Source organism: Lampetra planeri, chromosome 40, assembly GCF_965212315.1.
Source record: "Lampetra planeri chromosome 40, kcLamPlan1.2.h2, whole genome shotgun sequence".
Classification (NCBI taxonomy): domain Eukaryota; kingdom Metazoa; phylum Chordata; class Hyperoartia; order Petromyzontiformes; family Petromyzontidae; genus Lampetra; species Lampetra planeri.
Genome location: NC_136146.1, coordinates 4,802,529 through 4,817,132, shown reverse-complemented (window position 1 = coordinate 4,817,132; position 14,604 = coordinate 4,802,529). Strand labels below are relative to the sequence as shown.

The window sequence follows — 14,604 nt, the reverse complement described above, 5'->3', positions numbered from 1 at the left end:
TCGTGCGCTGCGATTTAAGCATTGTTTTTGCGGTCGCGCAGGACTGTCTGTGATTGGATGGAATCCTGATGACGACAACGACGATGATGATGATGATGAAAAAGACTCTGATGACTGACGATGACAATGACGTTTGCTGACGATAAAGACAATTAAACCAGTGACGACAAAGATTTCTGCCGATGACAACGATCACCGTCGCGCCCCTCACCTGCAGCACGGTGTTGCCACCCTCGAGCAGCGCGATGCCCAGGACGATGCTCTCCTGGAAGATGCGCTGGCTCTTGGTGCTCATGATGAGGTCGATGACGAGGTCGGAGGCGCCCTGCTTGTCCAGGTGAACCTGCACCTTGGCCAAGGTCTTGTGGGCCCGCACCTGTGGCACCGTGGGGCCTGCACACGGGGGGATCGTGCACGGAGTGATGCCCCCTCCCGCTTCACCCTCTCACACGCACGTCCCCCTCCTCCTCCGCCACGACCGCGACATCCACCTCCTGCTCATGCTCCCCCCCCTTCCTCCTGCATCACTAAAATGTGTATGTTGAACTTCTTTCGCACCGTACGTAGCCAAACTTGCTAATCGGAGGTGCGGGGGGAAGGACAAAAAACAAACACTAAAAGCAGCTCCACCAGCGTTCCCGCACCTCCGATCAGCACGGTGTGCTACGTACGGTGCGAAAGAAGTTCAACATTTGCACATACGTGCACATCACCCAAGCACCGTTCAGCTCAGCGTTTCATTTCGACAGCGTGCACGTTGTCACCGTGAGTCGCGCCGTGGGGCACGCCGCTGCTCGTGACGCCGTGCGGTTCGAGCCGGCCACGGCTAACGTCGGTGGGCGGTGAAATCTGAAACCGGTCCCGCGCGCCCCACTGACCAACGCGCAATGACCAGCGTGGGGAAAGCATGGTCAGACTACCCCCCCACGACTGAAAATCATGGGGAAGCCTTCAAATGTTTCAATGAATGAAAGTCACATAACTATCATCAGTAATAATTTTATTACGATTACAATTATTAGGGGGCAGCAGAGGGCAAACCCACCAGCTTGACTGCCCGTCTTCTCCCCGTAGTAGCAAGCGAGCAGTCCCTCTCTCAGCTCCTCTCCCTGCTCACGCGCAGTCAGTCGCAAACAAACGGCGCCATCACCACGGGCGCGCGCAGGCGCCGGCTTTGGGCGACGCCGGCATTTGCCGAGGGGCGGTGGCGGATCGTCAGGGGACGGCAAGGGGGACGGGGCGGAAGCGATGAGTTTACGCGGCCGTGCGTCTCACGGCGCCACGGCACTCACCCGTTTCTGGTCCTCCTGGTGCTTGCGGCTCAAGCTGCAGTAAGCCTCCTGATGGTCCACAAACAGACGGGAGGATTAAACGCGGCAAAAGGCGAGGATCGCCGTAGAGCCTTAGCCACGCCCCCCGACCCCCTGACCCCCCACCCCCGCCACGGCGCGCGGCCCGCTGGCACGGAGGGCGCCGGCTCACCTGGGCAGCGGCGGCGCAGGCGTCGGCGCCTCCGCTGGGCATCATGTCCTGCAGCGTGTGCAAGATCTTGATGCACAGATCTTCGTTCTCGCGGTGCAGCTGTTTCGTGTGTCTAATGAGCCTGGCAGTGAGGGGAGGGGAGGAGGGAGGGAGGGATGTTGATGACACCGATAATGAGAAGAAAGATTAAGATGATGACAACTGTGATGCGGATAATAATGACGACGCTTGTGATGATGATGATGATGATGATGACACAGAAAACGATGCTGGCAAGGATGACACTGATGATGATGACGTCGCCGAAGACTGTTGTCGACTCTCCTGGTGATAAACGATGAAGACGACGACGCAGCTGACGACCGCCCCGTACTTGCAGATGAAGCCGCCGTTGCCGATTCGCTGGAAAGCTTCGGAGCCCTCGGGGAAGAGCAGCTCCGGCTGGTGCAGCACGTCCACCAGCACCGACGTCTCAGCCTGGATCAGCGAGCGCATGCGGCTCTGCAGCGACTGCACGATGTCCTGCTCACGGCGCCAGCGAGAAGGGAGCGGGGGTGACGGGAGAGGTGGCGGGGTGGGGGGGGCGTTGGCGAGAGACGGCGAGCGGCAGGCGAATGCGCTAACCGGCGGTGCGCGAGCGCGTGTGAGTGTACGCGGATTCCTTGATTTAAAAAGTATTCTCTTTTGTAATTCGTTTCCGTGTGTGTCGACTAACTGGCAATCACAACAAAAACACAGGTCCCATAAACATGAAGCAGATCGGTCCGCACGACAGCCACCATTCAGCAGGTGGCGCTCACACCAGGCCAGGTGCGCTTTGAGGCTGTCACGCCAAGTGCCGAAGGCTCGCCGACAGGAGGTCACGGGGCAGGCCCGGCAGGTGCCACGGGTTCACGGTAGACCCCACAGACACACGCGGACACGCGGAGCGCACGGACGACTCGCCAACCGGTGCTCCCGCGCCCGTCCGCACCTGTAAGCGCTCGATGACCTGCCGGTAGTCGCGGTTGGAGGTGGAGAGCAGAGATTCCTTGCGGGTGCCCGTCCGCGCGCTGTTGCGCCAGCTCATGGCCGTCTTGTGCACCAGCGCCTGCGGGTTGGGATGCACCACCTGGGCGATCTGCGCCTCCAAGTCCACGGGGATGGCGATGGAGCGATTCTTGGCTGCGGCGACGACGGCGACGTCGGCGGGACCGTTTGCACGCGGCACACGCGACCCCGGTGAAAAACACGGTAAGAAAAAAAGGTACGGGGCTTCAACGGAGGGAATCGGAACTTGAGCCCAATTTGTCCCGTTCGCAAAAAAAATGGGGCCGGCAAAGCGTGGCGATGGCGCCGTGGATCGTGACGGAGCTCATAAACTATAAAAAAAAAACTATTAAACTATTTTTATTTTACCAGGTAAGGCCCCCACTGAGCTATAGAGATTTTTTTCAGAAGTAACCTGGCCACAAATGGATATCTCAATAAAGTGGCTTACCACGCGGAATTTTTTTACAGCAGCCAAATACTCTGAACGCACATCTATTCTAAATGTAGAGAGGAAAACCCAGACAAAAATCCACGCGGCCACGGGCAGAGAGAACAACGCCAAATATACAACAGGCGTCAGGGTTGGGATCGAACTCACGACCTCCTGTATACGAGTGACATCACAATGACCCGCGGCAGCATCTCGCCATCGCCAGCCCGTCTGTCACCACCCGCTCGGAGAGGCAGCACTTGGGCGCTTCGTAGGAGGGGCGGTACTTAAGTTGAGCAAGTGGGAGGCAATGAGGTTTCATGGGGGTGTGGCGGCACCTACGTTTCATAGGATGGCAGTCCTCGGGTTTCTTATGGAGGGGCACTAAAAGTTAACAGGGGACAGCCCTTGGGTTGCGCAACGGGGCGGCACTTTGCTTTCGTAGTGGGCGGCACACGTGTTGGGCAAGGGGGGCAAATACTCAGGTTGGGCACTTGTCCTTAAATGTCGGGTGGCACAGCAGCGGCCCCCGTCACGTGCTCGTGTGTGGGGGGGGAGGGGGGAGGGGGTTCCGTACCGACGACAGAGAGCGTTCGGATGCAGGTCTCCACGGCGGGCTTCTGCTGCGACGTCAGCCAGGGGCAGCTGAACACGCGGAAGGACTTCTGCAGCAGCTGCACGAACATGGGCTGCCGCGTCTGCATCGTGCACGTTGGTGGGGGGGGGGGTGAGAGGGATGGAGGTTAAGGTGGTAGTGACGGTGGTGCTGAGCCTAAATCCACAATTAAACGGAGGCTGCCTCACTGGACTGGTGCGCCGGCTTGTTTGTACTTTACACAATCGTGGCAGTGGTGGCGGTAGGCAGAGATAGTGTTAGGGTCAGGTTGGCTAGATAGGATAGAGGTAGGGTTCAGTGAGGGTAAACGTTGGCTTATTAATGGTTAGAGGTAGGTCTGGTGTTGGGTCTGGTCAGAGAGTGAGGGTAGAGGGAGGGTTAGTGTGAGGGTCTGGATGGCGAGCGAGGTTAGGACCCAACCGGAATCTTTATTTATCCTGGAAGAATCCGATGAGCTACGAAGCCCTTGTTTACCGCGGTGCAGCCGGGGCGGCTCAGCGAGTTACATGGGGAGGAGATCGCTTTGCCCGCGGCACAAAAACCGGACGGGTACGGTGCCACCTCAGTCTGTGAAAAAGAGCTTTATAGCTCATCGGATTCCTCCAGCGTAAATAAAGATTCTGTTTACATCGGACCGCCGTTTGTGTCCGCGGCTGCGGTGCGACGGCTCCCACTCTTATGCAAGGGCCAGCGACCCCCCCCCCAACCCCCCTCCCCCGCCGCCCCCCCCCCCCCCCACCTGTATCCTCGTCGCCTGCACGGAGAAGGGCGAGCTGAAGAAGGCGGTGACGATGTTCATGATGACGTCGATGACGTATTTCTCCAGGGCCGTGTTGGCGTGCCGCCTGTCCGGCACCATGTTGCACACCTGGAAAATCGGCACGCGCAAAATGTCACGACGGTAACGATCTTTTTGTTCACCAGGGGAGACGCACTGAGCTGTACAGCTCTTTGTCGGGAGCAACCTGGCCACAAATGAAATGATAGTTCTCCCAAGTGGCTTATCATCACGTGGAAATGTATAACGGCTAAATACTCTCAACACGTGATGTTGATTCTAAACGTGGAGGAAAAAACCGGAGGACCCAGAGCTAAATCCGTGCCACCACCGCCACCACCGCCACCGCCACCACCACCGCCACCACCGCCACCACCGCCGCCGCCGGGCTCACTATCAGCTTATAGTTTAAGGGGGGAGCGGTGGCGCTGCGGTTGGCGCACCGCGCCGCGAACTCGGCTACCTCGCTTCGATTATAACCAGCCATGGCAAAATACCGGTGATGAGTTATACCTGGAGAACCGGTCCTGGGTGATGGAGGCGGTGGGCACTAAGCGTGGTGAAGTATAGTCAAACAGCTCTTGTGACCAACACGATACGGGGAGGGGCCTTTATCGGGCAAAGGACTGGCAGAGGGCCGTATGTTTTTTTTGTTATCGGATTGGGCGACCCTTTCTTTAGCGAGGGCCAAATAGGACTTTCGGTACCGTTGGTGGGCGACGACACATTCGCAGACATAGCTCACTTCTGCCACTGCAAGCCGGCCTTACAGTGACACGAGTGGTTGAGCGTGGCGCTAGATTTAGTCAGTTTGAAACGTAGGCTTTCGCGACCATTATGATCCATAAGAGGTTTTTGGCGTTAGATCGCGAAAATATAAATGTTGTGCTGTTAAACCCGCCACCACCCGACACGCAGCCAATTAGTACAGCACACCGGTGGTTGGAGAGTAAACCCACAAACATTTCCACTTTACTCTGCAACATACTCGTGTGCTGAACTCGTACTAACGAATTGCCATGTTTTGTTTAAGCAACAAGCCTTACCAAATGGCTGTTTCGGACGGTGGCGGGTTTAACGACACATTCACATTAACACGATCTAACACAAAGACCTCTCTAATGGCTTTAAATGAGTGCTGTCGTTTCCAGGTCGACAATATATTCTCTCCCTCCGGTACCGCCAAATACGCTTGCAACGATGGAAAATTGTCGTTTGCGGGACGTCGCAAAGTGTTAGGTAGGCCTCGTGTGGCCGCGTGGAATTAAGTTGCGGGGCGTAGCTTCCCCTGCCCCCCGCAATGCCCCCGTCGTCCCAGCTCCCCAGCCACTGCAGTTACCGAGACACCCGCGACAGTTTCCGGCGAAGAACGTCCGACTAGCGCGGAGCAGAGGGGGTGCGAGACGACGGGCGACTTGCACCTTGTCCATGTCGCCGAGGAAGTTCTCGAACACGGTCCACATGTGATTGCTGCTGTAGATCTCCTTCATCTCCACCTCCGTGTCCACGTAGCAGTGGTTCAGGAAGTTCACGTACGCGATCTTGACCTACGCGGTGCGCAACGCACAGCAACGAAAGCTTAAGTTTTGAAAATAGTCATTATAAACGACTCGGGACAAAGCGACGCAGCTCAAAGCTGCGGGCGTAACTCGCCGCCCGAAACCGCCGGTGGAACGTGACGAGTCGTGTCATTGGCAACGCCGCGTCGCGAGAGCAGCGAAGCGCGGCTAGTTTTAGTCTTGCGAGCGCGCAAGAACAGGACATACGCGGCTCGGTGACGCGGGCCTCACGACCGCGAGACGGCGGACGTGGCAGCGTCCCTTGCACAACCGCACATTAGAAGAGCGCGCAAGCTGTTCTCTTCTAGGCTAACAATTGGCCAACACTGTTTTTTTTTTATCAACGTTATCTTCTATTTTTAGCTGCTGCCTACAGCACTTTGTGACCTCTGGGAACACACCTCCCTGATTTTTCCGCTCGCTGCCAGATGCAGAAACGATGGCCCTTGCACAACTGCACATCAGAATTACAGCGAATTATCTATGTTTTTCTTACAACGGTGTTGTGGATGGGCGAACGTGGCAGCGGCGACAGCGCCTCTTTGCACAACCGCAATTCATAAAAGCGGCCATCCGTAAAAAAAAAACATACAGGGACTCCTCTACTTAAGAACATTCCACGTACGCACTTTCAGAGATACGAACAAACTTGTTCGTATGTCCAGTTGCCTGTTCGGGCCGAGAGTCGTAAGTTCAACTGCCAAGCAATAGATGGTGGTGGTGGCATCTTCAGAACATGAAGAACCAGTGGCATCTACATCTACAGGAGATTATACAACTTTTAAAGCCGTTCCCCATGTTTAGTGTGCATGCCGTATCTCACGTTTGGAATCGAAAGGAGTAAAGTTTGACTTACAAACAAATCGACTTACGAACAGACCTCTGGAACCTAACTCGTTCGTAAGTTGGGGAGTCCCTCTATATATCTTTATAAAAAAAAAAGTTATCTTCTTTCGAGGCAGGTTCAAAGTGGCGAGCGGCGGCGATGCCGACGCACCTCTGTGACGCACGCCTCGTGCGTGACCACGTGCACGATGTCCTCCAGTGGCAGCAGCGAGTTGCACTTGATCTCCGTGTAGACGTTCTTGCCCTCGGTGCAGGCGGCCAGCAGCTCGACGAGCGCGATGTGGTAGATGAGGCCGTCGTGGTCCTCCACGTGGTCGCCCGCCAGGCGCATGGCCTGCACCAGCGTGCCGAACGACGCCCGGTCGTTGTAGAACACCAGCACTTCGTCGCCGGCGTTGACCAGCTGCGCGCCGGGGTGGAAGGTGGGAGAGAACATCGCCGTTGTCCTTGTTGTCGTGGTGAACACTTCGCCTGCCGGGCGGTGGCGTAGCACGCCTGCGATGCAGGAACTGTTGGAGGTGAGCGGCTGTACCCTGGGTTCCGAGGATCCCTCTCTGGGTCCCCCAGATTTTGCTCCCCCCCCCTCCACATTTAGAATAAAAACACGCATTCAGACTATTTGGCCGCTGCTATGAATTCCCACGTAGGATGATGATGATGATATCAGCCACTTCCATCATGAGCTATCATCACGTGTGGCCAGGTCGCCTCTGAACAAGAGCTAGCGGCCTTAGCCCGCTAAGTATAACAAGTTAACGGTTTCCACAGAACGTTTGTTTATTGGACGTGACGTACCACTGCTCAGAAAAAAAACGCGAACGTGTACATATTTAACACGTAGGTTTTCGCGAATTGCCCGATGATGCTGGATGCAATTGCCAGCGAAACGTCGTACTCAAAAATTGTAAATGTTGTGGTTTCACGCTTCAACACACCGGTGAACTATTTGTCTTTTGTCAACGTGACACTTTTTTGCTGATTGGCCGTGTCGGGTGGTGGAGGGTTACGACACATTTATAAATAACGCGATCAAAACCCAAAAACGTTGATTATGAAGTGTACATATTTTTGAGATCGTGGGGTTGTCGTGACGGCGGTGGCGGCGATGGTCCCACCTCGGCCATGACCATGTCCTGGCTCTTCTTGATGTGCTTGCCCTCGGCGCGCACGATCGTCTGCAGGAAGCGCAGGTACTGCACGTGGCGGCCGTGCGTCTCGATGCAGTGGATGAAGTGCTGCACCACGCGTTCCGTCACCTCGTTGCACAGCTGGATGTTGTCCATGAAGATGTGGCGCATCGTCTCCGCCTCCAGCAGCTGTGGCGACGCGCACAGGGAGACAGTGACAGGGGTTGGGGGGGGGGGGGCGTGAGTGAGTGAGTGCGTGGGGGGAGCGGTTAGCGTGCTGGGCTACGAACCCCGGGCTACCAGTGTCATTTTCCGCTCGCGGTCAACGTCACTGACGAATATGTGAACCAGGTCCCGAGCCTTTCCCTCGGTCGACTCAAGCTCAAATGAGTACCTGGTGCAGTGTTCAAACATAGCCACGAAGGGAGACAAAGGCGGCCGGGCGTGGTGCGTGTTGCTGGCCATCCTACTCTCATCGCACCGTGCCGGCCCTTCATAGGTGCTACTCACCAAAAGCACTTTCCCCAAAAGAATGTTGAGGCTATACGGGGGACATGTGCCTTTGTGATGTGTGTATCGACGTATGTATGCATGCATCTGTCGAACCCCAGGAGTGAGGAAGAGGCTCATGTCCTTGTAGAGCAGACTCTGGTTCTGCTGGTTCCCGGCACAGAAGTTCTGCAGGAAGCGGTGCGCCAGCTTCATCAGCTCCTGCATCTTGCCGTCCTCGTTCTGAGACCACGCAACGCAAGGCAGGGAAGCGGCGAGGGTGCGGAGGGGATTAGAAGCAGGGAGGGGGGGCGGTTAGGGGGAGAACAGACGGCGGGAGGGGGGACCGATGGTTCCGGGAGGCACCTTCTCGTAGGGGATCTTGAGCAGGTCGAGCACCACCGAGTGGGCCCCCATGTTGCGCAGCAGCCGCTGCTGCTGCTTGCGGTTGCGCCGCACCGAGCCCTTCTCCTGCAAGCACAGCAGGCTGAGCCGCACCAGGATCTGCCGTTGGAGAAACACGCACGGCGGGGTGAGGTGGCGGGGGGGGGGGGGCGGTGGAGACATAAGGGGACGAGGGGACGCGTGGAGACGTCCACGGACGCGCGGGGAGACACGCAGCTGGGTTACGTGAGGACATTCGTCGAGAAAAAAGATCTCTCCCCGCATAGCCGTAACAGACTTTTGGGGCAAGTGTGGTCAGCAGAGAGGGTTAAATAAAGGCTCTAGAGGGGGGGGGGGGGGGCGGTACGACCGGCGGAGAGAGGGCGGCACGCTCACCGTCTTGATGGCCTCGTAGTTGTCGGTGCCGGGAGCCAGCGCCGCTCCTCCCTCCACGTCCTCCGTGACGCTGCTCACTCCGCACTGCCACGCCGCACACGAGAAACATCAGCAGCCTCAGCAGCAGCATCAGCAGCAGCATCAGCAGCAGCAGCATCAGCAGCAGCATCAGCAGCATCAGCAGCAACATCAACAGCAGCAGCAGCATCAGCAGCATCAGCAGCAGCAGCATCAGCAGCAGCGTCAGCAGCAGCAGCATCAGCATCAGCAGCATCAGCAGCAGCACCAGCAGCAGCAGCATCAGCAGCAGCATCAGCAGCAGCATCAGCAGCATCAGCAGCAACATCAGCAGCAGCATCAGCAGCATCAGCAGCATCAGCAGCAGCATCAGCAGCATCAGCAGCAGCGTCAGCAGCATCAGCAGCATCAGCAGCAGCATCAGCAGCAGCATCAGCAGCATCAGCAGCAGCATCAGCAGCAGCATCAGCAGCATCAGCAGCAACATCAGCAGCAGCATCAGCAGCATCAGCAGCATCAGCAGCAGCATCAGCAGCATCAGCAGCAGCATCAGCAGCAGCATCAGCAGCATCAGCAGCAACATCAGCAGCAGCATCAGCAGCATCAGCAGCATCAGCAGCAGCATCAGCAGCATCAGCAGCAGCGTCAGCAGCAGCAGTATCAGCAGCAGCATCAACGGCAGCAGCAGCAGCAGCAGCAGCGTCAGCAGCAGCATCAGCATCAGTGACAGCAGCGGCAGAAGAAGCAGCAACGGCAGCACAAGCAGCAGTATCAGCAGCAGTAGCAGCAATGGAAGCAGCAGCAGCAGCTAAAACAGCAGGAGCAGTGGTCACACAAAGCAGTAGTAGCAGCAAAGTCAAGAAAGAGAAACAGCAACAGCATTGAGGAACAGCAGCATGTCCTTCAAAATAACATTCAAATTAAATTGCCTTTTTTTAAAGAATTCCAATGTCTAGATATCCTTGACAGCAAGGATTTCCTTCAGAGCGCATACCTTTAATGGTTGACGTCTTGGGCTCTAGAAAATAAAAGAAACAGTGCAGTCGTTATAATGATGAAAACGATGATGACGATGATGACGATAATGACGATGAAGGTGATGCACATCCCTTTGCGGTGTCAGTGATGGGGGTCCTTTGACGATACTTCACCTTTGACGATACTTCACCACAATGGCCAATTCTGAGGTCACCTCATGCACACCATGGTGACGCATCTTCCATATGCTCTGTCATGTGTGTTGTGTAATGTGTGTTGTGTAATGTGTGTTGTTTGTGTAATGAGTGTTGTTTATGTAATGTGTGTCGTTTGTGTGACGTGTGCTGTTTGTGTGTTGTTTGTTGTTTGTGTAATGCGTTTGTCGTCGCATTGTTCATTCTGAGAGCTGGGACCGAGCCAAATTAAGTGGAAAAACCGATTGGTGACCGGACTGACACCACCAACTCTCTGCGCTTGAGAACTCAGTGCAATTACAACTCAGTTAATGCGAGTCTATGGGCCTCTATGCCAGTGTGGGTTTTTCTATGCGAGTCTGTTTGTTTCTATGCGAGTCTGTGGGTCTCTATGCGGGTATATATCGGTATCTATGTGGGTCTATGGGTCTGTATGCGAGTCTACTGTGACGGGGCAGAAACCATCAATCAACTCGCTGCTCTCCGGGCTGAATCACAGGCGGCCGACGCCTGCGATTCGAACCCCGACTCTCGGCGTCTCCGGCATGAGCCCCCCCCTGCCCCCCCGCCCCCCCCTCAAAATGGCGACCTTCTTGATGGTGTCCTTGGAGTCCTCTTTGTGGTCCTCGCTGCTGCGCATCTCCGACAGCTTGGCGTGCTGGCGGCCCTTGTAGACCCACAGCTCCGACTTCTCCACCATGAGACGCAGCTGGTCCAGGTCGGTTTTGATCTGCTTGTAGCTCTCCACTTCCTGCGTCGTCACCAGCAGCTGCACCTGCGCGCGCGCCAGCGGGGACCGCCGGTGACATTCACTACGCCCGCACGCGCGCACACGGGCACCATCGCACACGTCGAAGGCGCCGAGGGCGGTGTCGACACCGATCCAGCGATTGGATTTGTGCATCCAAGATCCCCCCTGGAGCCTTGACCAGACTGTCAGGGCAAGTGCTGTTAGCGAGCGCCTGTGAACGCCATCACGGCGCACGTATGCACGCGCGTGCACTCGCGCGCACGTACCTGCTTGAAGGCCTCCAGAACTTCGTGGCGCTGGCTGAAGTGCTTGAAGAGGAGCTGCAGAGCCCCGGACACCAGCGGGGGGTAGTCGTGCATCGTGAGGTTGAGCAGCGCACGCAGGAACAGCTTCCCCCCGTGGCCGTCCAGGTCGAGCAGCGCGTTCTCATCGCTGCTCTCGCCAGCGATGGGAGCCAGCCATGGAGCCAGCGATGGGAGCCAGCCATGGAGCCAGCCATGGAGCGCACACACACAGACAGAGATCGCCCGCTTCGTGTTCATACACAGTCGGGGGGGATGCTGCCGTGGTATAACAACAATTATTAACATTTTATACTTTTGGTATTTGCGCCATTCTTGTAGTCTGTGCGGTAGTTTGACGGTTCGGGGGCGGTGTTGCCGTTTTTGTACAATCCCAGTTGAGTTATCCGCGGTGTAATTTTTCAAATTTGAAACAATTTGGACCGTGACGCCGGCACACAACAGCCTACTCCTTTAGAATAACGCCAGGGGATCTTTCACGTTCACTGCGGAGCAGGCAGTGCGTAATATCTATAGTTAATACACCGGCAGTAATGACCAGGGCGGCCTGCTGAATTCGAACCGTGAATCCCTGCAGCGAGCGGAGCTACCGTTGGGCCGCAGCACTGCCCCCCAATGCAGACAGCGAAATGGTTATCACGCGGCACCAAACACAATTCACGCTACCAGATTATTGTAATGAGATGACGGCCGAGAGAACATCACAGCATGCCAGGGAACCTGCCTGCCAGGAGTTCACACCCAGACGCACCTCACAAAGTTCAAAGGTCACGGACGGTCAGGTCCTGAGTTTCGCACATAATAGTGAATTACCAATTCATTTGTACGGCGACTCATCAGTTTATTCGTTCACGAGCGGCGCGCTTTACCTTCCGTGAAATATTGCTTCTGCCTGTTCTCCAATCCTCTTGAGGTCAAGACCTGAAAATGGTGAAAATGAAAACGGCGTCAAGTTTCAAGTCCAGGGTTCCCGTTGTTGTCGAGCCACGGGAGAACTCACAGAGAGTCAGGGGGGTTGGAGGAGTCTCATTCGCAAGAGGGACCTGGGTCGCCAAAATGACAAAAGCAAAAAATTCTAGATTTGAAGCTTTCATGACTGCAAGGATTCATATTCTTAGGTTTTTTCGGTAAAGTCACGTAGGTAAAAACATTAAAATTAATAAAAGTAAAATAACATAAACATCACGACGTTTCGGAGGCAACACAAGCTTCCGTCTTCAGGTGGAACCGTCACAGCCACGACAGCTGTATCAAGTAAATGAGAGATTGCAGGAGCTACCACTCCGTTTATATAATGGTTGGAGAGGGGGGAAGGGCCAAGTGCAGCACACTTTTTATTCATATGGTAAGGTGAGGCTTAAGAGGGTGAGCCTTTGTTATGGTTTGTGACAACTAAACATGGTAAACATGGTAAACATTTTTATTTTATTTTACTTTTATTAATTTTAATGTTTTTACCTACGTGACTTTACCGAAAAAACCTAAGAATATGAAAAGCTAAAAAGATGAAAAAAAAACAAGCACAGCACAACAAGGGAAACGAACATAAATCGGGCGAAAAGCACCCGCGTTACAGAAAGAAAAAAAAACAGTGCAGAAACACGAATCGATATTCCATAAATTAGTTTCCAGGAACAAATATTTGCGTGGACAAATAAAAAAATAAAAAAAAATTAGCAGTCAAATTAACTTGCAGAAACGGCAACGTAGATGTAGGACTATTATTGGCACTAGTTTTGTAAACAGACGAGGGTACACACATATCCAAAACAACTTACAGCAAAGAACAGTACAAAACGGGACCTTTTTTGCCAGTATCAACGTATGAAAAAATAAAAATAGGCTTTACAATTTCTGGCAATGAAACAGTTGTGTTAAGATGTTCAAACACCAAATAGAAACCTTTTGCAAGGAATCAAGTCTGCATTAACCACACGTACTTGTGGTGAACATGCAATCAAACACGCTCTGATCATATAGACATTGTCTTTGAAACTGACAGCCTTCTTCAGGGCCTCGTCTCAGCAGTGTCAGACCAGAGAACGCCAACAGACCATGGGGCCTTGCGGCACCGTTTAGGCCGTTTGAAAGCCGTAGGAAAGACGCACATCGCACCGCACCACACCGCACCACACCGCACCACACCGCCCCGCACCGCACCGCACCACACCGCACCACACCGCACCACACCGCACCACACCGCCCCACACCGCACCACACCGCACCACACCGCACCACACCGCACCACACCGCCCCACACCGCACCACACCGCACCACACCACACCACACCGCACCACACCGCACCACACGCGGTGCGAGTGCCGTACCGGAGGGCTCGCGGAAGGTCAGCTCGGTCATGCTCTCCTCCACCACGGGGCTGCTGTTCTCCTCGAACTGGTGCTTGAAGATGGAGAGGAGGCACGAGATGCGGTAGTCCAGGCGGACGTTGAGGATGAACTGAAATCATCGGGGGGGGGGGGGGGGGGGGGGCAAGGCGGTGGCAAAGAAAGACGAAGATCCCCAGGTGGTGCAGGCTTCAACAGGCTGCAGGGCCAAGTGGCGTTGGCAAGCACCTGTGAAGGCCAGCACTGGCACGAAGGGGTGGGTGGCCAGCACCACGCCCTGCCGCCTGTCTCCTGAGTGACGATGTTTACACATCGTGTCAGGTACTCATTTGAGACTGGGTCGACCTAGGGGGGGCCCAAGGTTCAAATAATCATCAATAGTGTTGGCGGCCGTGAGTGGGAATCGAACAAGGCGCGACTGGGCGATCGGTCCCGCGTGTGCTCGTGTGCGCTCGTGCGGGCAAGCGTGTGCGTGTGTGCGTGTGCGCGTGTGCGCGTGTGCGTGTGCGGTGTGTGCGTGTGCGCTCGTGCGTGTGCGTGTGTGCACGTGTGCGTGTGTGCGGGCACGCGTGTGCGTGTGCGTGTGTGCGTGTGTGCGCTCGTGCGGGCACCTGCAGGATCTCGATGATCTTCAGCTTGGTGTCCATCACGGTGATGTCCTCGTCCTCCCCGTTGCCGTTGCCCACCGGCTTGCGCCGCGCCACGTCCGCGCCGTGGCCGCCCTGCCCTGCCGCGGTCAAGGTGCCGCCCCTCAGCACCATCTGCGTCATCATCTCCCCCACGCCGTGGATCGAGCGCATCACGCGGCTCGCTGGGGCGACAGCGGCGGCAGGAGAGGAGAGAGGGGAAGGGCAGTGAAATCGCCGAGGGATTAGC

At 55.7% G+C, this 14,604-nt stretch overlaps 1 protein-coding gene across 1 annotated transcript in view; it reads right to left on the bottom strand.

Annotated features, from left to right (window-relative positions):
• The window catches only part of LOC144731755 (inositol 1,4,5-trisphosphate-gated calcium channel ITPR1-like), a 79,852-nt gene that overhangs the window by 18,234 nt on the left and 47,014 nt on the right, over positions 1-14,604 (bottom strand). Inside the window, exons 21-40 of the mRNA XM_078612973.1 lie at positions 14,340-14,539; positions 13,711-13,840; positions 12,252-12,303; positions 11,347-11,512; positions 10,919-11,104; positions 10,152-10,175; positions 9,140-9,223; positions 8,726-8,863; positions 8,477-8,602; positions 7,859-8,059; positions 6,895-7,146; positions 5,760-5,885; positions 4,300-4,428; positions 3,522-3,642; positions 2,456-2,646; positions 1,856-2,004; positions 1,483-1,603; positions 1,293-1,340; positions 1,046-1,109; positions 212-393 (exon numbers count right to left, since the gene is read on the bottom strand). Coding sequence (XP_078469099.1) covers positions 212-393; positions 1,046-1,109; positions 1,293-1,340; positions 1,483-1,603; positions 1,856-2,004; positions 2,456-2,646; positions 3,522-3,642; positions 4,300-4,428; positions 5,760-5,885; positions 6,895-7,146; positions 7,859-8,059; positions 8,477-8,602; positions 8,726-8,863; positions 9,140-9,223; positions 10,152-10,175; positions 10,919-11,104; positions 11,347-11,512; positions 12,252-12,303; positions 13,711-13,840; positions 14,340-14,539 — 2,690 coding nt within the window. The remainder of the gene's footprint in view (positions 1-211; positions 394-1,045; positions 1,110-1,292; positions 1,341-1,482; positions 1,604-1,855; positions 2,005-2,455; positions 2,647-3,521; positions 3,643-4,299; positions 4,429-5,759; positions 5,886-6,894; positions 7,147-7,858; positions 8,060-8,476; positions 8,603-8,725; positions 8,864-9,139; positions 9,224-10,151; positions 10,176-10,918; positions 11,105-11,346; positions 11,513-12,251; positions 12,304-13,710; positions 13,841-14,339; positions 14,540-14,604) is intronic.